Source organism: Somniosus microcephalus, chromosome 3, assembly GCF_052327205.1.
Source record: "Somniosus microcephalus isolate GS21.2 chromosome 3, FLI_Smic_1.0, whole genome shotgun sequence".
Taxonomy (NCBI): domain Eukaryota; kingdom Metazoa; phylum Chordata; class Chondrichthyes; order Squaliformes; family Somniosidae; genus Somniosus; species Somniosus microcephalus.
This window is the reverse complement of record NC_140989.1, coordinates 206,735,123-206,757,744: the sequence shown is the minus strand read 5'-3', so window position 1 is coordinate 206,757,744 and position 22,622 is coordinate 206,735,123. Positions and strand designations below refer to the sequence as shown.

At 49.1% G+C, this 22,622-nt stretch overlaps 1 protein-coding gene across 1 annotated transcript in view; it reads right to left on the bottom strand.

Moving 5' to 3' along the window:
* The window catches only part of LOC147121682 (putative voltage-dependent R-type calcium channel subunit alpha-1E), a 1,254,166-nt gene that overhangs the window by 999,627 nt on the left and 231,917 nt on the right, over window positions 1-22,622 (bottom strand). Inside the window, exon 12 of the mRNA XM_085977984.1 lies at window positions 20,925-21,037. Within this exon, the coding sequence (XP_085834110.1) occupies window positions 20,925-21,037 (113 nt within the window). The remainder of the gene's footprint in view (window positions 1-20,924; window positions 21,038-22,622) is intronic.

The window sequence follows — 22,622 nt, the reverse complement described above, 5'->3', positions numbered from 1 at the left end:
ACCTACTACACCACCAGAAACTATTGCACCCCCGAGGCGTTATCCGGACCGAGTCAGGAAGCCTCCTGAGAGACTAACTTATAATTAATTAATACAGCAATGTATATTATTTTGCATATAACATGTAATTAATAATTACTTAAAATATGATGTACGAGTTAGCTAGAAGGGGAGGAATTGTGGTGTATGTGCCTTTAAGAGCCCCAGGTGTGCGTAATGCTGGTAATTGCCACTTGGGCTATATAAGCCTGTGTATTGTGTATATCCTTTAGAACACCCACCCCCCCCCCCCCCCAGACTTGCTTAGTAAATACCTATGAACCAACTCCTGTCTTCAGTGTCTTTATCTACACACGGACACTACACACACTATACTACAGGGGTCTGATACCACAGTCACACTCTACTACAGAGGTCTGATACCAGACACAGTCACACAGTACTACAGGCTTCTGATACCACAGTCACGTGGAACTACAGGTTCTGATACCACAGTCACACTGTACTACAGGGGTCTGATACCAAATACAGTCACAATATACAACAGGTGTCTGATACCACAGTCACCCTATACTACAGTGTGACTGTGTTATCAGACCACTATTGTACAGTATGTCTGTGGAATTAGACCCCTGTAGTACAGTGTGACAGTTGTATCAAACCCCTTTCATACAGTGTGACTGTGGTATCAGAGCACTGTAGTGCTGTGTGACTGTGGTATCAGAACATTGTTGTACAGTATGATTGTGGTATCAGACCCCTGTAGTACTGTGTGACTGTGGTATCAGAACATTGTAGTACAGTATGATTGTGGTATCATACCCATGTAGTCGAGTGTGACTGTGTCTGGTATCTGACCCCTGTAGTACAGTGTGACTGTGGTATCAGCCCCTGTAGTACAGAGTGTATGTGGTATAAGCCCCCTGTAGTAGCATGTGACTGTGGTAACAGAGCCCTGTGCTACATTGTGTCATACTGTATAATAGTGGTCAGATACCACAGTCACACTGTACTATAGGGTTCACATACCACAGTCACACTGTATTACAGATGTCAGATAGAATAGTCACAATGTACTGCACGGGACTGCTACCTCAGTCACACTGTACAACGGTGGCCTGATACCACATTCACACTGTACTACAGGGAGCTGATACCACAGTCATACTGTACTAGAGGTGTCTGATACCACAGTCACACTATACCACAGTGGTCTGATAAAACTGTCACACTGTACTGCAGGGTTCAAATTCCACAGTCACATTGTACTATAGGGGTGTGATACCACAGTCACATGGAACTACTGGGATCTGATACCAGACACAGAAATACAAGGGTCTGATACCAATTTCACACTGTACTACGGGGGTCTGATTCCACAGTCATACTGTATAATAGTGGTCAGATACCGCAATCACACTGTACAATAGGGTTCACATACCACAGTCACACTGTACTACAGGTATCAGATACCATAGTCACAATGTACTGCAGGGGTATGCTACCACAGTCAAACTGTACTACAGGGGACTGAAACCATTTTCACACTGTACTACAGGGATCTGATTCCACAGTCATACTGTACTACATGTTTCTGATACCACATTCACACTGTACTACGGAGGGCTGACACCACAGTCACACTCTACTAGAGGTGTCTGATACCACAATCACAGTATACAACAGTGGTCTGATAAAACTGTCACTGTGTGGCGGATCGCCATCTAAACGGGTGCAATCCACTTTTCCGTCCGTGGACAATAAATCAGGCACCTCGCCTTTAAGAGGCATGTTGCCTTTAAGGCATATCAAAGGAGTGGGCGTCGCCCTCAGTGTGTATATAAAAGCGTGGGCGTCGCCCTCATTCAGCTTCCGGTTTTAGCAGAGAGAGGAGCTGGAGCAGCCATCTCTCAAGAGAATGTAATAAAAAGTCATGTGTTTCTCAGATTGGTTCGGCCTCCATTCGTGTTCCGCGGCAGCCTCAACATTGGTGACCCCGACGCTCAGAACGTATTCCAAGCACTGCAATGGCGGACACGAACGCAGTTTCCGTGAAACTGCTGGAGTTTTGGGAAAACCAGCCCGGAGCCTGGTTCCTCCAAGCTGAGTCCCGATTCCGGCTGCGACACATTACCACAGATGGGACGAAGTATGACTACCTCGTCGCATCACTCGGTAGCTCCACAGTCACGAAGGTCTGGATAGCGCTGCAGAACTCACCAGAGGAGGGCAAGTATGCACATCTTAAGGCCGCGCTCCTTAAAAAGTTTACGACCTCGACATACCAGCGAAACTGCCGCCTCCTCGACCTTCCAGGCCTCGGTGACGCCTCACCGTCAGACCTCCTCTCCCACATGCTCTCACTCACCGACGAGAGCCCACCCGGGTCCCTCTTCCGCATGCTGTTCATCCGCCAGCTACCTCCCAGCATCCGCCCAGCGATCGTGGCGTCCGGCCTCACGGACCTAGAAGCCCTGGCCGACGAGGCCGACAAGCTGCTGTCCGCTCACTCCAGCTGCGACGTCGCTCCGGACCTGGCAGCCACAGCCTGGGCGCGCCCCTCACCGGCCACAAGGCCCAGCCACGGGGCCTACGGGGCCTTCGCGCCCCACAAACCCGGGCTACTGTTACTACCACGCACGGTTTGGCGCCAGGGCACAACGGTGCACACCTCCCTGCTCCTTCAAGTCTGCCCCCGTACCAGCCCCCGCGATGGCCGTGGGCCACGCAGGTTCCCTGCTGTACGTCACGGATGACAAAACCGGCCGCCGGTTCCTGTGCGACACTGGAGCTCAGCACAGCATTATCCCGGCCTCCGCCCTTGACATCCAAAAGGGCGAACGAAGACAGGCGCTGGCTGTTGCTAACGGTTCGGACATCTGGACGTACGGCACCCGCACAGTCACCCTCGACCTTGCTGGTCGCTGCTGCCGATGGGAGTTCATTACTGCCAAGGTACTCTCCCCCCTCATCGGCGCAGATTTCCTGTGCGCACACAGCCTACTGGTAGACATCCCTCGACACCGCCTCGTGGACATGAACACCATGTCCCCCCCATCCTGGGCGCCATGGCCCCCCGTCAACCCGCCGACATGGCGTCACAGTGCCACGCCCGGGCCACGGATGACTACTCGGCACTTCTGGCCGAATTTCCGGCCCTCACCAACCCGACCTTCTCTGCGGAGGTCGCCAAACACGGGGTGGAACACTTCATCCCCACTACAGGCCCCCCAGTGTACGCCCACGCCCGTAGGCTGGACCCCGCCAAACTGGAGATTGCGCGGACCGAGTTTGCCACTATGGAACAGCTCGGCATCATTCGCCGCTCCAATAGTCCCTGGGCCTCCCCACTCCACATCGCCCCCAAACCAGGTGGGGGTTGGTGCCCCTGCGGGGATTACCGCCGCCTTAACGATGCCACCACCCCTGATCGGTACCCTGTGCTGCACATTCAGGACTTCTCGGCTAGACTGGCTGGCCGCTCAGTCTTTTCTAAAGTCGACCTGGTGCGCGGCTACCACCAAGTCCCTGTCCACCCCGCGGACGTCCCCAAGACAGCCGTAATCACCCCCTTCGGGCTTTTCGAGTTCCTGCGGATGCCCTTCGGCCTTAAAAACGCGGCCCAGGCATTTCAACGGCTCATGGACTCGGTCCTTCGGGACTTGAAGTTCCTGTTCGTCTACCTGGACGACATCCTGGTAGCCAGTTCCTCCAAGCAGGAACACCTCGAACATCTTCGCATCCTGTTCGGGCGCCTCAGCGACCACGGGCTCATTCTCAGCCCAGCCAAGTGCCAGTTCGGCCTGGACAAGATCGATTTCCTTGGCCACCACATTACCCATGCTGGGGCCATTCCCCTGCCCACCAAGGTGCAGGCCGTCCAGCAATTTCCCCGCCCCACCACCATCAAAGGACTCCAGGAGTTCCTCGGGATGGTGAACTTCTACAACTGCTTCATTCCCAAAGCGGCGTCCCTCATGAGGCCTCTGTATGAAGCCCTCCGGGGCAGGAGCGGCAAGATGGCGGTCGAATGGACGGCAGACGTATCAGCCGCCTTCAACTCCACCAAGACTGCGCTCGCCGATGCCACCCTGCTCGCGCACCCACGGCCCAATGCCAGAGTAGCGCTCACCACGGATGCCTCCGACCACGCGGTCGGCGCCGTGTATGAGCAGTGGGTCGACAGCGCTTGGCAACCACTTGCCTTCTTCAGCCGCCAACTGCGCCCCCCGGAGGTCAAGTACAGCACCTTCGACCGCGAGCTTCTCGCGCTGTACCTGGCGGTCCGCCACTTTCAGTTTTTGCTGGAGGGTCACCCCTTCACTGCGTTTGTCGACCACAAGCCCTTGACATTCGCAATGGCAAAGACAACCGACCCCTGGTCCGCCAGGCAGCAGCGCCAGCTCGCGGCAGTGTCCGAGTTCACCACGGACATCCAACATGTCTCTGGCCGAGACAACGTGGTAGCCGACTGCCTCTCCCGCCCCGCCATCCACGCCGCACACCTGGCAGTCGACTACGCTCAACTCGCAGCAGACCAGCTCACAGACCCTGATCTCTCCGCACCTACCAACCTACCAGGGCTACGCCTGGCCGACGTCGCCTGCGGCCCGACCGCAGTCACGGTCAAGTGCGACATATCCCTATCTCAACCTCGGCCCGTCGTCCCAGCGCCACCGGGTATTCGAGATTCTCCACAACGTCTCCCACCCCGGCGCCCGCGCATCCATCAAATTGGTAGCCAACCGCTTTTTCTGGCGCGGCCTTCGCAAGGATGTGCATACTTGGGCCAACTCCTGCCTAGCCTGCCAACGGGCCAAGGTGCAGCAACACCCCTTGAGGAGTTCACCATCCCTTCACGTAGATTCGACCACATCCACGTGGACATCGTCGGGCCCCTGCCGCCGTCGCAAGACTACACACACTTGCTGACGATCGTCGACCGCACCACGCGCTGGCCTGAGGCAATTCCACTGACCTCTACCACCACTGCCAACCACCAGAGCCTTCGTCAGCACCTGGGTCGCACGGTTCGCCGTCCCCTCCGACATGACGTCGGACAGAGGTCCGCAATTTACCTCTGAACTTTGGACCGCCATCGCACGCAATCTCGGGGTGACCATTCACCGCACCACAGCGTACCACCCCCAAGCCAACGGACTGTGTGAGCGGTTCCACAGATCCTTGAAGGCATCTCTTCGAGCCAGCCTCCAGGATGGCGCCTGGACCGACCGACTCCCGTGGGTCCTCCTCGGCCTGCGCTCTGCGGTTAAAGAAGATCTCCACGCATCGGCAGCAGAGCTCGTGTACGGCCAGCTGCTGCACGTACCCGGCGAGTTCCTGCCCACCGCCACGACACCCTGGTCAGCCGACCAGCAACGCCACGACTTCGCCTCACCGGCGCTACAGTTCGTCCCGGTGCCCATTGCCCAGCACGGCGAATCCGCCTCACATGTCCCGCTAAGCCTGCACCAGGCACGGTTCGTTTTCGTCCGGCACGACGCTCACCGCGGACCTCTTCAACCCCCGTACGACGGGCTCTACAAAGTGCTACAGGCTGGGGACAAATATTTCGCCCTACAAGTGGGCGACGGGACTGAAAAAGTGTCGGTTGACCGACTTAAGCCAGCACACTCGGAGCCCGGTGAGCAGGTCCCAGTAGCTCGTCCACCGCCACGCGGCCGACCTGCCCTCAAGCCAGTACACTCGGCTGCTCCACGCCTGGCCGTTCCACGTCCACCAGCGTCCTACAAGAGCCGCTTCGGCCGGCCCATTAGACCGCCGCACCGTCTCGTCCACACCTCCTAAGCGGATTCTGGGGGGAGCTGTGTGGTGGATCGCCATCTAAACGGGCGCAATCCACTTTTCCGTCCGTGGACAATAAATCAGGCACCTTGCCTTTAAGAGGCATGTTGCCTTTAAGGCATATCAAAGGAGTGGGCGTCGCCCTCAGTGTGTATATAAAAGCGTGGGCGTCGCCCTCATTCAGCTTCCGGTTTTAGCAGAGAGAGGAGCTGGAGCAGCCATCTCTCAAGATAATGTAATAAAAAGTCATGTGTTTCTCAGATTGGTTCGGCCTCCATTCGTGTTCCGCGGCAGCCTCAACAACACTACTACAGGGCTCAAATTCCATGGTCACATTGTACTATAGGGGTGTGATACCACAGTCACACTGTACTACAGGCATCCAATACCAGACAGAGTCACACAGTACTACAGGTGTCCGATAACAGACACAGTTGCACAGTACTACAGGGGTCCAATAACACTATCACACTGTACTACAGAGGTCTGATACCACAGTCACACTGTACTACAGGGGTTCTATACCAGACACAGTGACACTGTACTACATGGGTGTGATACCACATTCATACTGTACTACAATGTTCTGATACCACAGTCACACAGTACTACAGGGGTCTGATACCACAGTCACACTACTGCAGGGGTCCTATACCAGACACAGTCACACTGTACTACAGGGTTATGATACCACAGTCACACTTTATTACAGGGGTCTGCTACCACATTCACACTGTACTACAGTGGGATGATATGAAAGTACCATTGTACTGCAGGAGTCTGATACAACACTTGCACCGCACTACAAGAGTCTAAGGCCAGACACAGTCACACTCTACTACAGGGGACTGAAACCACAGTCACACTGTTATAAGGGATCTGATACCACAGTTACACTTACTACAGGGCTCCGATACCACACTCACACTTTACTACAGGTGTCTGATACTACAGTCACACTGTACTACAGGGGCCTGATATCAGGGTCACACTGTACTACAGGGATCTGATACCACAGTAACAATATACTATAGGGGTCTGATATCACAGTCATATTGTACTACATTGCTCTGATATCAGACAAAGTCGCACTGAACTACAAAGGAGTGATACCATAGTCACACTGTACTATAGGGATCTGATACCAGACACAATCACACTCTACTACAGAGGTCAGATACCACAGTCACAAAGTACTACAGGGGGCTGATATCACAGTCACACTGTACTACAGGGGTCTGATACCACAATCACACTGTACTACAAAGTTCTGATACCACAGTCACACAGTGCTGCAGTGGTCTGATACCACAGTCACACTGTACTATAGGGGTCTGATACCACACTCAGACTGTACTAAGCACTCTGATGCCAAACACAGTCACACTGAACTGTAGGGGTCTGATACCACAGTCACACTGTACTACAGGGGTCTGATAGCAGTCACAGACACACCGTACTACAGGTGCATTATATCACAGTCACACAGTGTTACAGGGGTCTGATACCACAGTCTCACAGTACTACAGGGTTCTGATACCACAGTCAAGCTTACTAAAGTGGTCTGATACCACAGTAACAATGTACTATAGGTGTCTGATATCACAGTCTTACTGTACTACATTGCTCAGATATCAGACACAGTACTAAAGGGGTCTGATACCACAGTCACAATGTACTACAGGAGTCTGATACTACAGTCACATATACTACAGGTTTTTGATACCAGACAGAGTCACACTTTGCTAGAGGGTTCTGATGCCACAGTCACACTGTACTACAGGTGTTTGATACCAGACAGAGTCATACTTTACTACACGGGTCTGATACTACAGTCACACTGTACTACAGGGGTCTGATACCACAGTCACAATGTGCTACAGGGTTCTGATACCAGACACAGTCACACTGTATTACAGAGGTCTGATATCACAGTCACACTGTACTACAAGGATCAGATACCAGACTCAGTCAAACTTTACTCTAGCGGACTGATACCAGCCACAGCCACACTGTACCATAGAAACATAGAAGATTCGGCCTTTCGAGCCTGCTCCGCCATTCAATGCGACCATGGCTGATCATCCAAATTCAGTACCCAGTCCCGGCTTTCACCCCATACCACTGGATCCCTTTAGCCTTAAGAAATATATCCAACTCCTTCTTGAATATATTTACTGAATTGGCTTCTACTGCCTTCTGTGGTAGAAAATTCCACAGGATCACCACTCCATGGATGAAGAAATTCCTCCGCATTTCTGTCCTAAATGGCCTATCCCTTATCCTTAGACTTTGACCCCTGTTCTCAAATCCCCGACCATTGGGAACATCATTCCTGCATCTAGTCTGTCCAGTCCTTTTAGAATTTTATAAGTTTCAATGAGATCCCCTCTCATTCTTCTAAACTCCAGCGAGTATAAGCCCAATCGACCCAATCTCTCCTCATACGTCATTCCTGCCATCCCAGGTATCAGCCTGGTGAATCTTTGCTGAACTCATTCCATGGCAAGAACATCCTTCCTCAGATAAGGCAACCAAAACTGCACACAATACTCAAGATGTTGTCTCACCAAGCCCCTGTACAACTGTAGCAAGACATCCTTGTTGCTGTACTCAAACCCTCTCGCTACGAAGGCCAACATACCATTTGCCTTCTTAACCGCCTGCTGCACCTGCATGCTTACCTTCAGCGACTGGTGCACAAGGACACCCAGGTCTCGTTGCACTTCTCCTTTACCCAATCTATTGCCATTCAGATAATAATCTGCCTTCCTGTTTTTGACACCAAAGTGGATAACCTCACATTTATCCACGTTATATTGCATCTGCCATGCTTTCGCCCAATCACCCAACCTGTCCAAATCATACTGGAGTTTCTCGGCATCCTCCTCACAGCACACATGCCCACCCAGCTTTGTGTCGTCTGCAAATTTGGAGATATTACATCTACTTCCCTTGTCTAGATCATTAATATATATTGTGAATAGCTGGGGTCCAAGGACCGATCCCTGCGGTACCCCACTAGTCACTGCCTGCCACTCGGAAAAAGACCCGTTTATTCCAACTCTTGGCTTTCTGTCTGCCAACCAGTTCTCTATCCAAGTCAATACCTTGCCCCCAATCCCATGTGCCTTAACTTTACACGCTAATCTCTTATGCGGGACCTTATCAAAAGCCTTCTGAAATTCCAAATACACCACAACCACTGGTTCTCCCTTATCTATTTTACCAGTTACATCCTCAAAAAATTCCAGTAGATTAGTCAAGCACGATTTAACGTTTGTAAATCCATGTTGACTTTGTCAGATCCCGTCACTGTTTTCCAAGTGCTCTGCTATTACATCTTTTATAATGGTCTCTAGCATTTTCCCCACCACCGATGTCTGTAATTCCCCGTTTTCTCTCTACCACCTTTTTTGAATAGTGGGATAACATCAGCTATCCTCCAATCCATGGGTACTGTTCCAGATTCCATCGAATGTTGGAAGATGATCAGCAATGCATCTACTATTTCTAGGGCCACTTCCTTAAATACCCTAGGATGTAGATTATCAGGCCCTGGGGATTTATCCACCTTCAATCCCATCAATTTCCCAAACACCATTCCCCTACAAATACTGATTTCTTTCAGTTCCTCCCTACCCTATGTTCCCCGACATTTCTGGGAGGTTATTTGTGTCCTCCTTTGTGAAGACAGAACCAAAATTAGTATTCAATTGGTCTGCCATTTCTTTGTTCCCCATTATAAATTCCCCTGGTTCTGACTGCAAGGGACCCACGCTTGACTTCACCAATCTTTTTCTCTTCACATATCTATAAAAGCTTTTACAGTCAGTTTTTATGTTCCCTGCAAGCTTACTCTCATTCAATTTTCCCCTTCTTAATTAATCCCTTTACCACAGAGCTCTGATACCACAATCACACTGTACTACAGGGGTCTGATACCACAGTCACACTATACTACAGGGGTCTGATATCACAGTCACACTGCACTACAGGAGTTTGATACCGCAGTCACACTGTACTACAGGGGGCTGACACCACAGTCACACTGTATTAGAGGTGTCTGATACCACAATCACAGTATACCACAGTGGTCTGATAAAACTGTCAAGCTGTACTACAGGGTTAAAATTCCACGGTCACATTGTACTATAGGGGTGTGATACCACAGTCACACTGTACTGCAGGTGTCCAATACCAGAGTGTCACAGTACTACAGGGGTCTGATTCCACAGTTACACTGTACAATAGTGGTCTGATTCCACAATCACATTGTGATATCAGACCCCTATAACACAATCACACTGTACTACAGGCATCCGATAACAGACACAGTCACACAGTATTACAGGGGTCTGATAACACTGTCCCACTGTACTACAGAGGTCTGATACCACAGTCACACTGTTCTACAGGGGTCCTATACCAGACACAGTCACAATGTACTACATGGGTATGATACCACATTCATACTGTACTACAATGTTCTGATACCACAGTCACACAGTACTACAGGGGTCTGAAACCACAGTCACACTGCATTACAGGGGTCCTATACCAGACACAGTCACACTGTACTAGAGGTGTCTGATACCACAGCCACACTGCACTACAGGAACATAGAAACATAGAAGATAGGAGCAGGAGTAGGCCATTCGGCCCCTTGAGCATGCTCCGCCATTCAATGAGATCATGGCTGATCATCAAAATTCAGCACCCTGTTCCTGCCTTCTCTCCATATCCCTTGATACCTTTAGCCTTAAGAAATATATCCAACTCCTTCTTGAATATATTTAATGAATTGGCCTCGACTGCTTTCTGTGTTAGAGAATTCCACAGGTTCACCACTCTCTGGGTGAAGAAATTCCTCCTCATTTCTATCCTAAATGGCTTAGCCCTTATCCTTAGACAGTGACCCCTGGTTCTGGACTCCCCGACCATCGGGAACATCCTTCCCGCATCTAGTCTGTCTAGTCCTTTTCGAATTTTATAAGTTTCAATGAGATCCCCTCTCATTCTTCTAAACTCCAGCGAGTATTAGTCCAATCGACCCAATCTCTCCTCATACGTCATTCCTGCCATCCCAGGTATCAGCCTGGTGAATCTTCGCTGAACTCCCTCCATGGCAAGAACATCCTTCCTCAGATAAGGCGACCAAAACTGCACACAATACTCAAGATGTGTTCTCACCAAGGCCCTGTACAACTGCAGCAAGACACCCTTGTTCCTGTACTCAAACCCTCTTGCTACGAAGGCCAACATACCATTTGCCTTCTTAACCACCTGCTGCAAGTGCATGCGTACCTTCAGCGACTGGTGCACAAGGACACCCAGGTCTCGTTGCACTTCCCCTTCTCTCAATCTATTGCCATTCAGATAATAATCTGCCTTCCTGTTTTTGACACCAAAGTGGATAACCTCGCATTTATCCACGTTATATTGCATCTGCCATGCTTCTGCCCAATCACCCAACCTGTCCAAATCATCCTGGAGTTTCTCGGGTTCCTCCTCACAGCTTACCCTCCCACCCAGCTTTGTGTCGTCTGCAAACTTGGAGATATTACATCCAATTCCCTCGTCCAGATCATTAATATATATTGTGAACAGCTGGGGTCCTAGGACCGATCCCTGCGGTACCCCACTAGTCACTGCCTGTTGTATGTTGGCCTTCGTAGCAAGAGGGTTCGAGTACAGGAACAAGGATGTCTTGCTACAGTTGTACAGGGCCTTGGTGAGGCCACACCTCGAGTATTGTGTGAAGTTTTGGTCGCCTTACCTGAGGAAGGACGTTCTTGCCATGGAATGAGTGCAGCGAAGATTCACCAGGCTGATACCTGGGATGGCAGGAATGACGTATGAGGAGAGATTGTGTCGATTGGGCTTATACTCACTGGAGTTTAGAAGATTGAGAGGGGATCTCATCGAAACCTATAAAATTCTGTCAGGCCTGGACAGACTAGATGCAGGAAGGATGTTCCTGATGGCCGGGGAGTCCAAGGATAAGGGGTAAGCCATTTAGGACTGAAATGAGGAGGAATTTCTTCACCCAGATAGTGCTGAACCTGTGGAATTCTCTGCCACAGAGGGCGGTGGAGGCCAGTTCATTAAATATATTCAAGAAAGAGTTGGATATATTTCTTAAGGCTAAAGGGATCAAGGGATATGGGGAGAAGGCAGGGACAGGGTACTGAATTTGGATGATCAGCCATGATCTCATTGAATGGCGGAGCAGGCTCGAAGGGCCTACCCCTGCTCCTATCTTCTATCTTTCTATAGGGCTCTGATACCTGTCACACTGTACTATAGGGCTCTATTACCAGTCGCACTGTACTAGAGGGATCTGATACCAGTCACAATGTACTATAGGGCTCTGATACCTGTCACACTGTACTATAGGGCTCTGATACCAGACACACTGTACTATAGGGCTCTGATACCAGATGCACTGTACTAAAGGGCTCTAATACCAGTCACACTGTACTAGAGGGATCTGATACCAGTCACACTGTACTATAGGGGTCTGATACCAGACACACTGTACTATAGGGGTCTGATACCAGACACACTGTACTATAGGGCTCTGATACCAGTCACGTACTATAGGGCTTTGATACAAGTCACACTGTAGTGTAGGTCACTGATGCCAGACACACCGTACTACAGGGGTCTGATACCAGACGCACTGTACTATAGGGCTCTGATACCAGACACACTGTACTATGGGTCTCTCATACCAGACACACTGTACCATCGGGCTCTGATACCAGACTCACTGTACTATAGGTGTCTGATACCAGTCACAATGTACTACGGGGCTCTGATACGAGTCACACTGTACTACAGGGCTCTGATACCAGACACACTGTACTATAGGCCTCTGATAACAGACACACTGTACTACAGGGCTCTGATACCAGACACACTGTACTATAGGGCTCTGATACCAGACACACTGTACTATAGGGCTCTGATACCAGACACACTGTACAATAGGGCTCTGATACCAGACACACTGTACTATAGGTCTCTGATACCAGTCACAATGTACTATAGGGCTCTGATACCAGACACACTATACTACAGGGCTCTGATGCCAGACACACTGTTCTACAGGCTCTGATACCAGGCACACTGTACTACAGTGGTCTGATACCAGTCACACTGTACTATAGGGCTCTGATACCATGCACACTGTACTATAGGGCTCTGATGCCAGACACACTGTTCTATAGGACTCTGACACACTCTACTATAGCGCTCTGATACCAGACACACTGTAGTATAGGGCTCTGATACCAGACACACTGTAGTATAGGGCTCTGATACCAGACACACTATACTATAGGGCTCTGATACCAGACACACTTTTCTATAGGGCTCTGATACCAGACACACTGTAGTATAGGGCTCTGATACCAGACACACTGTGCTATAGGGCTCTGATACCAGACACACTATACTATAGGGCTCTGATTCCAGTCACACTGTAATATAGGGCTCTGACACCAGACACACTATACTATAGGGCTCTGATACCAGACACACTGTACTACAGGAGTCTGATACCAGTCACACTGTACTAGAGTGCTCTGATACCAGACACACTGTACTAGAGGGCTCTGATACCAGACACACTGTACTACAGGAGTCTGATACCAGACACACTGTACTATAGGGCTCTGATACCAGACACACTATACTACAGGGCTCTGATGCCAGACACACTGTTCTACAGGCTCTGATACCAGACACACTGTGCTATAAGGCTCTGATACCAGACAAACTGTGCTATAGGGCTCTGATTCCAGTCACACTGTAAGATAGGGCTCTGACACCAGACACACTATACTATAGGGCTCTGATACCATGCACACTGTACTATAGGGGTCTGATACCAGACACACTGTACTACAGGAGTCTGATACCAGTCACACTGTACTAGAGGGCTCTGATACCAGACACACTGTACTACAAGGCTCTGATACCAGACACACTGTACTACAGGAGTCTGATACCAGACACACTGTACTATAGGGCTCTGATACCAGACACACTGTGCTATAGGGCTCTGATACCAGACAAACAGTACTATAGGGCTCTGATTCCAGTCACACTGTAATATAGGGCTCTGACACCAGACACACCATACTATAGGGCTCTGATACCATGCATACTGTACTATAGGGGTCTGATACCAGACACACTGTACTACAGGGCTCTGATACCAGACACACTGTGCTACAGGGGTCTGTTACCAGACACATTGTACTATAGGGCTCTGATACCAGACACATAAGAACATAAGAACATAAGAAATTGGAGCAGGAGTAGGCCAATCGGCCCCTCGAGCCTGCTCCACCATTCAATAAGATCATGGCTGATCTGATCCTAACCTCAAATCTACTATCACTCTACATCCCTCCCGAACCCATGTGATCTCCTGGGAGAGGCGAAAACCAGATAAAAAACCCAATGGCCAATTTGGGAGAAAAAAATCTGGAAAATTCCTCTCCGACCCATCTAGGCAATCGAAACTCGTCCAGGAGATCACTGTCCCTATATTTTCTACAGTACTTACCTTCTGTAAAAGGTGATCTCCACCCCAGCCAGGAACAGGAATAGACCATCTCCTGAAACCAACACATAATTAGAACACAAGAAGTAGGAGCAGAACCAGGCTACACGGCCCCTGGGCCCGCTCCATTACCCACATGGCCATGACCGTTCCGAACATAGACTCATGTCCAGTTTCCTGCCCGCTCCCCGTAACCCCTAATTCCCTTTACTTCTAAGAAACTGTCAATTTCTGTTTTAAATTTATTTAATGATGTAGCTTCCACAGCTTTCTACCCTCTGAGTGAAGAAGTTTCTCCTAATCTCAGTTTTGAAAGAGCAGCCCCTTATTCTAAGATTATGCCCCCGAGTTCTAGTTTCACCCATCATTGGGAACATCCTTACCACATCCACCCGATCAAGCCCCTTCACAATCTTATATGTTTCAATAAGATCGCCTCTCATTCTTCTGAACTCCAATGAGTAGAGTCCCAATCTACTCAACCTCTCCTCATATATCCACCCCCTCATCCCCGGGATTAACCGAGTGAACCTTCTTTGTACTGACTCGAGAGCAAGTATGTCTTTTCTTAAGTATGGACACCAAAACTGTATGCAGTATTCCAGGTGCGGTCTCACCAATACCTTGTATAACTGCAGCAATACCTCCCTGTTTTTATATTCTATCCCCTTAGCAATAAAAGCCAACATTCCGTTGGCCTTCTTGATCACTTGCTGCACCTGCATACTAACTTTTTGAGTTTCGTGCACCAGGACCCCCAGATCCCTTTGTACTACAGTACTTTCCAGTTTCTTGCCATTAAGATAATAACTTGATCTATGATTATTACTGCCAAAGTGCATAACCTCACACTTTCCAGTATTATATTCCATCTGCCAAATCTCTGCCCACTTACTTAGCCTGTCTATGTCACTTTGCAGGTTTTTTATGTCCTCCCCACTCACTACTTTCCTTCCCATCTTTGTATCATTTGCAAACTTTGATATGTTACACTCGGTCCCCTCCTCCAAATCATTAATATAGATTGTAAAGAGTTGGGGACCCAGCACTGACCCCTGCGGAACACCACTAGTTACTGATTGCCAGTCTGAGAGCGAACCATTTATCCCAACTCTCTGCTTTCTGTTAGATAGCCAATCCTCCACCCATGCCAGGATATTACCCCCAATCCCATGATTTTTTATCTTGAGCAATAATCTTTTGTGTGGCACCTTGTCAAATGCCTTTTGGAAGTCTAAATACACTACGTCCACTGGTTCCCCTTTATCCTCAAAGAACTCAAGCAAGTTTGTCAAACATGACTTCCCCTTCATAAAACCATGCTGACTTTGTCCTATTAAATTATGTTTATCCAAATGTCCCGTTACTGTCTCCTTAATAATGGACTCTAAAATTTTACCAACCACAGATGTTAAGCTAACAGGTCTATAGTTTCCAGCCTTCTGCCTGCTACCCTTTTTAAATAAGGGTGTTACATTAGCAGTTTTCCAATCTGCCGGGACCTTTGCTGAGTCCAGGGAGTTTTGGAAAATTATTACCAATGCATCCACAATCCCTACCACCACTTCCCTCAAGACCCTAGGATGCAAGCCACCAGGTCCAGGGGATTTAGCCGCCTTGAGTCCCATTATTTTACCAAGTACCACTTCCTTAGTGATTTTAATTGTATTTAGCTCCTCCCCCACTAGAGCCCCCTGTTTGTCCAGTGTTGGGATATTCTTAGTGTCCTCTACCGTAAAGACTGACACAAAATAATTGGTCAGCGTTTTTGCCATCTCCATGTTTCCCACCATTAATTTCCCGGTCTCATCCTCTAAGGGACCAACATTTACTTTAGCCACCCTTTTACTTTTTATATAACGATAGAAACTTTTGCTATCTGTTTTTGTTTTTATTTTTTTTGCTAATTTACTTTCATAATCTATCTTCCCTTTCTTAATCAATCTTTGAGTTATTTTTTGCTGTCTTTTAAAGACTTCCCAATCTGCCATCCTCCCACTAGATTTGGCTACCTTATATGCCCTTGTTTTTAGTCGGATACTATCCTTAATTACTTTACTTAGCCACGGATGGCTATCTTTTCTTTTACACCCTTTTTTCCTCAGTGGAATATATATTTTTTGGAAGTTGTAAAATAACTCCTTAAATGTACACCACTGATCATGTACCGTCTTACCCTTTAATCTATTTTCCCAGTCCACTCTAATCAATTCCGCTCTCATACCTTCATAGTCTCCTTTATTCAAGCTCAGCATGCTTGTTTGAGATCCAACCTTCTCACCCTCTAATTGAATATGGAATTCAACCATGTTATGGTCACTCATTCCAAGGGGATCCTTTACTAGGACATTTTTAATTAATCCTGTCTCATTACACAGGACCAAATCGAAGGTTGCTTGCCCCCTGGTCGTTCAGTTACATACTACTCAAGAAACCCATCCCTAATACACTCAATGAACTCATCCTCAAGGCTGCCCTGCCCAATTTGATTTGTCCAGTTAATATGGTTGTTAAAATCCCCCATAATTATAGCTGTTCCCTTATTACAAGACTCAACTATTTCCTGATTAATACTCTGTCCAACAGAGTTGCAACTGTTCGGAGGCTTATAGGCTATGCCCACTCGTGTTTTTTTCCCCTTATTATTCCGTATCTCCACCCAAACTGTTTCACTCTCCTGATCCTTTGACCCAATATCATTTCTCTGTATTACAGTGATTCCTTCCTTTATTAACATAGCCACCCCACCTCCCCTTCCTTCCTGCCTGTCCTTCCTGATTGTTAAATAACCTGGTATATTTAATTCCCAGTCATGGTCACCCTGCAGCCATGTTTTTGTAATGGCCACAAGATCATACCCATATGTAGTGATTTGTGCCGTTAACTCGTCCATTTTGTTACGAATGCTACGTGCATTCAGATAAAGAACTTTCAAATATGTTTTGTGACACTTAGTTCCTGCTTTTTCCCCTTTTACTACTTTACCTTTTACTCCATACCTTCTGTCCCTTCCGGACACGCTCTGTTTTTTAATTCCCCCACTGCTACCTAAGTCTATGACCTTCTCCGTAGTCATTTTTATTATTTGCTCTCTAGAAACCTCCCCCCCACAAATTAGTTTAAAGCCCTCTCTACAGCCCTAGTTATATGATTCGCCAGGATTCTAGTCCCAGCACTGGCCAAGTGAAGTCCGTCCCAACGGAACAGCTCCCTCCTGTCCCAGTGCTGGTGCCAGTGTCCCAAGAAGCAAAACCCATTTTTCCCACACCAGTCTTGGAGCCACGCATTTAACTCTCTAATTTTATTTATCCTAGCCAAATTCGCTCGTGGCTCAGGTAATAATTATTACCCTTGAGGTATTGTTTTTTAATTTGACCCCGAGCTGTTCATACTCCTTTAACAGAACCTTCTTCCTTGTCCTATCTACGTCATTTGTACCAACATGGACCATGACAACTGGATCCTCCTCCTCCTGCTCCAAGTTTCTTTCCAGCCCAGAAGAGATGTCCTTAACCCTGGCACCGGGCAGACAACACAGCCTTCGGGACTCCCGCTCTCGACTGCAGAGAACCCTATCTATCCCCCTAATGATACTATCCCCTACAACATTTCTTTTTACTCCCCCCACCTGTTCCACGGTGCTGTGGCCAGGTTGCTCATCCTCCCTGCAGTCCCCGCTCCTGCCCTCACAGGGAGAAAGAATCTCGAAACTGTTTGACAAGAGCAAGGGCTGCGGCTCCTCCAACACTACCTCCTGGTTCCCCGTACCTGCCTCACTCATAGTCACACCATCCTGTCCCTGACCATGGACTACATCTGAATTAATTAATTTCATAGGTGTGACTATCTCCTGAAACATAGAGTCCAAGAACTTCTCCTCCTCCCTGATGTGTCGCAGTGTCTGAAGCTCGGTCTCAAGCACCTCAATACGGAGCCGGAGTTCCTCTAGCAGCAAACACTTGTCGCACATGTAATCACCGTGAGCCTCAATGGGGTCCACCGGCTCCCACATCTCGCAAGAGTAATACATCACCTGCTTCATTCTATATAATTAATATATAATACACTGTACTATAGGGCTCTGATACCAGAGACACTGCACTACAGGGATCTGATACCAGTCACACTGTTCTATAGGGCTCTGATACCAGGCACACTGTACTACAGGGATCTGATGCCAGACACACTGTACTATAGGGCTCTGATACCAGACACACTGTACAATAGGGCTCTGATACCAGACACACTGTACTACAGGGCTCTGATGCCAGACACACTGTTCTACAGGCTCTGATACCAGGCACACTGTACTACAGTGGTCTGATACCAGTCACACTGTACTATAGGGCTCTGATACCATGCACACTGTACTATAAGGGTCTGATACCAGTCACACTGTACTACAGGGCTCTGATACCAGACATACTGTACTACAGGGCTCTGATGCCAGACACACTGTTCTACAGGCTCTGATACCAGTCACACTGTTCTATAGGGCTCTGATACCAGTCACACTGTTCTATAGGGCTCTGATACCAGGCACACTGTACTACAGGGCTCTGATGCCAGACGCACTGTACTATAGGGCTCTGATACCAGACACACTGTTCTATAGGGCCCTGATACCAGACACACTGTACTATAGGGCTCTGATATGAGGCACACTGTACTACCGGCGTCTGATACCAGACACATTGTACTATAGGTCTCTGATACCAGACAGACTGTACTATAGGGCTCTGATACCAGACACACTGTACTATAGGGCTCTGATACCATGCACACTGTACTATAAGGGTCTGATACCAGTCACACTGTACTACAGGGCTCTGATACCAGACATACTGTACTACAGGGCTCTGATGCCAGACACACTGTTCTACAGGCTCTGATACCAGTCACACTGTTCTATAGGGCTCTGATACCAGTCACACTGTTCTATAGGGCTCTGATACCAGGCACACTGTACTACAGGGCTCTGATACCAGACACACTGTACTATAGGGCTCTGATACCAGACACACTGTACTAGAGGGCTCTGATACCAGACACAATGTACGACAGGGCTCTGATACCAGACACACTGTACTATAGGGCTCTGATACCAGACACACTACTACAGGGCTCTGATACCAGTCACACTGTACTATAGGGCTCTGCTGGTACCAGTCACACTGTACTACAGGGCTCTGATACCAGTCACGCTGTACTATAGGGCTCTGGTACCAGTCACACTGTACTACAGGGCTCTGATACTAGTCACACTGTACTATAGGGCTCTGGTACCAGTCACACTGTACTATAGGGCTCTGATACATGTCACACTGTACTACAGGGCTCTGGTACGAGTAACAATGTACTACAGGGGTCTGATACCAGTCACACTGTACTCTGGGTCTCTGATACCAGACACACTCTACTATAGGGCTCTATGCGAGACACACTGTACTACAGGCGTCTGATACCAGACACACTGTACTATAGGTCTCTGATACCAGACACACTGTACTATAGGGCTCTGATACCACAGACACACTGTACTATCGGGCTCTGATTCCAGACACACAGTACTACAGGGCTCTGATACCAGTCACATTGTACTACAGTGCTCTAATGCCAGACACACTGTACTACAGTCTCTGATACCAGACACACTGTACTATAGGTCTCTGAAAGCAGACACACTGTACTATGGGGGTCTGATACGAGACACATTGTAATATAGGGCTCTGATACCAGGCACACTGTACTATAGGCCTCTGATGCCAGACACACTGTACTACAGTGCTCTGATACCAGTCACACTGTACTACAGGGGTCTGATACCAGACACACTGTACTTTATGGCTCTGATGTCAGTCACACTGTACTATAGCGCTCTGATACCAGTCACACTGTACAATAGGGCTCTGATACCAGTCACACTGTACTATAGCGCTCTGATTCCAGTCACACTGTACTATAGGGCTCTGATACCAGTCACACTGTACTATAGGGCTCTGATACATGTCACACTGTACTATAGGGCTCTGATACATGTCACACTGTACTAGTGGGCTCTGATACCAGACACACTGTACTTTATGGCTCTGATGTCAGTCACACTGTACTATAGCGCTCTGATACCAGTCACACTGTACAATAGGGCTCTGATACCAGTCACACTGTACTATAGCGCTCTGATTCCAGTCACACTGTACTATAGGGCTCTGATACATGTCACACTGTACTATAGGGCTCTGATACATGTCACACTGTACTAGTGGGCTCTGATACCAGACACACTGTACTTTATGGCTCTGATGCCAGTCACACTGTACTATAGCGTTCTGATACCAGTCACACTGTACAATAGGGCTCTGATACCAGTCACACTGTACTATAGCGCTCTGATACCAGTCACACTGCACTATAGGGCTCTGATACATGTCACACTGTACTATAGGGCTCTGATACATGTCACACTGTACTAGTGGGCTCTGATACCAGACACAACGAAGGAGGAACCGTTGATTGACAAGATGGATATTTATGGACTCACCCCGCAGTCGAAACAGTTGAAGGATGAGTGAAAATAAAGTCGTGGACCACAGCCGTACATCTTTAGAAACATCTCTGAGAGAAAGAGGCCGAGAAATGTGAACTCAGCGTAGTCTAGAGGAAAGGAAAGAGATGGGTTAGAGCGTCCTGACGGTGTGAGAAGCACAGCATAATCCAACTCATGGCCCCAGTCTGCCTCATCGCCGCTCCCCATTCCAGGTTCATCACGGTGTGAGTCAGGTCACAGTCGCATTCACCCAGCCCTTGCCGTGACCAACATGCCGCCCCCGGTACCCATTGCCCCATTCCCCAGCGTTCCCACATGCCTCTTTAAAGAGGGGAATGGAATGGTGGTTCTTCATTCTACAGGCTAGCGTGGTCACAATCAGAGAACATATAATGGCTTCCCGTCTGAAGCTTGCTCACTACTGATTTCAGGCAGGCTTCGAAACAGACGAAATCCCCAGCTGCCCAGAACAGGCCTCGTTAGGCCATGCAATTTGGGGTCCTCTGAAGCAGGTTGGATCCTGACGCCTTTATAGAAAGAAAGACAGGACTTGCATTTCTATCGCGCCTTTCATGACCTCAGGACGTCCTAAAAGACTTTATAGCCAATGAAGTACTTTTGAAGTGTAGTCACTGATGTAATGTAGGAAATTCATGCACAGCAAGATCCCACAAATATAATGTGATTAACTACCAGATCATCTGTTTAAGGTATGTTGGTTGAGGGCTAAATATTGGCCAGGACACCAGGGAGAAATCCCCTGCTCTTCTTCGAATAGTGCCATGGGATCTTTTACGTCTACCTGAGAGGGCAGACGAGGCCTCGGTTTAATGTCTCATCTGAAAGGTGGCACCTCTGACAGTGCAGCACGACCTCAAAACTGTCCTGCCAAAAGTGCAGTGCTCCCTTGGTACTGCCCTGTCGACAGTGCAGAGCTCCCTCAGTACTGACCCTCCGACAGTGCAGCGCACCCTCAATACTGCCTTGCCGGTAGTGCAGCGCTCCCTCAGTACTGACCCTCTGACAGTGCAGCACTCCCTCAGTACTGCCCTGTCGACAGTGCAGCGCTCCCTCAGCACTGCCCCTCCGACAGTGCAGTGCTCCCTCAGTACTGCCCTGTCAACAGTGCAGCACTCCCTCAGTACTGCCCCTCCGACAGTGCAGCGCTCCCTCAGTACTGCCCCTCCGACAGTGCAGCGCTCCCTCAGTACAGCCCCTCCGACAGTGCAGCGCTCCCTCAGTACTGCCCCTCCAGCAGAGCAGCACTCCCTCAGTACTGCCCCTCCGGCACTGCAGCAGTCCCTCAGTACTGACCCCCGACAGTGCAGCGCTCCCTCAGTACTGTCCCTCCGACAGAGCAGTGCTCCCTCAGTACAACCCCTCCGACATTGCAGCACTACCCTCAGTACTGACCCCCACGACAGTGCAGCGCTCCTTCAGTGCTTCCTCTCCGACAGTGCAGCGCTCCCTCAGTACTGACTCTCCGACAGTCAGCACCCCTCAGTTCTGAGCCCCCGACAGTGCAGCCGTCCCTCAGTACTTCCCCTCCAACAGTGCAGCGCTCCCTCAGTACTGACCCTCCGACAGTGCAGCACTCCCTCAGTACTGACCCCCCGACAGTGCAGCACTCCCTCAGTACTGCCCCTCCAACAGTGCAGCACTCCCTCAGTACTGCTCCTCAGACAGTATAGC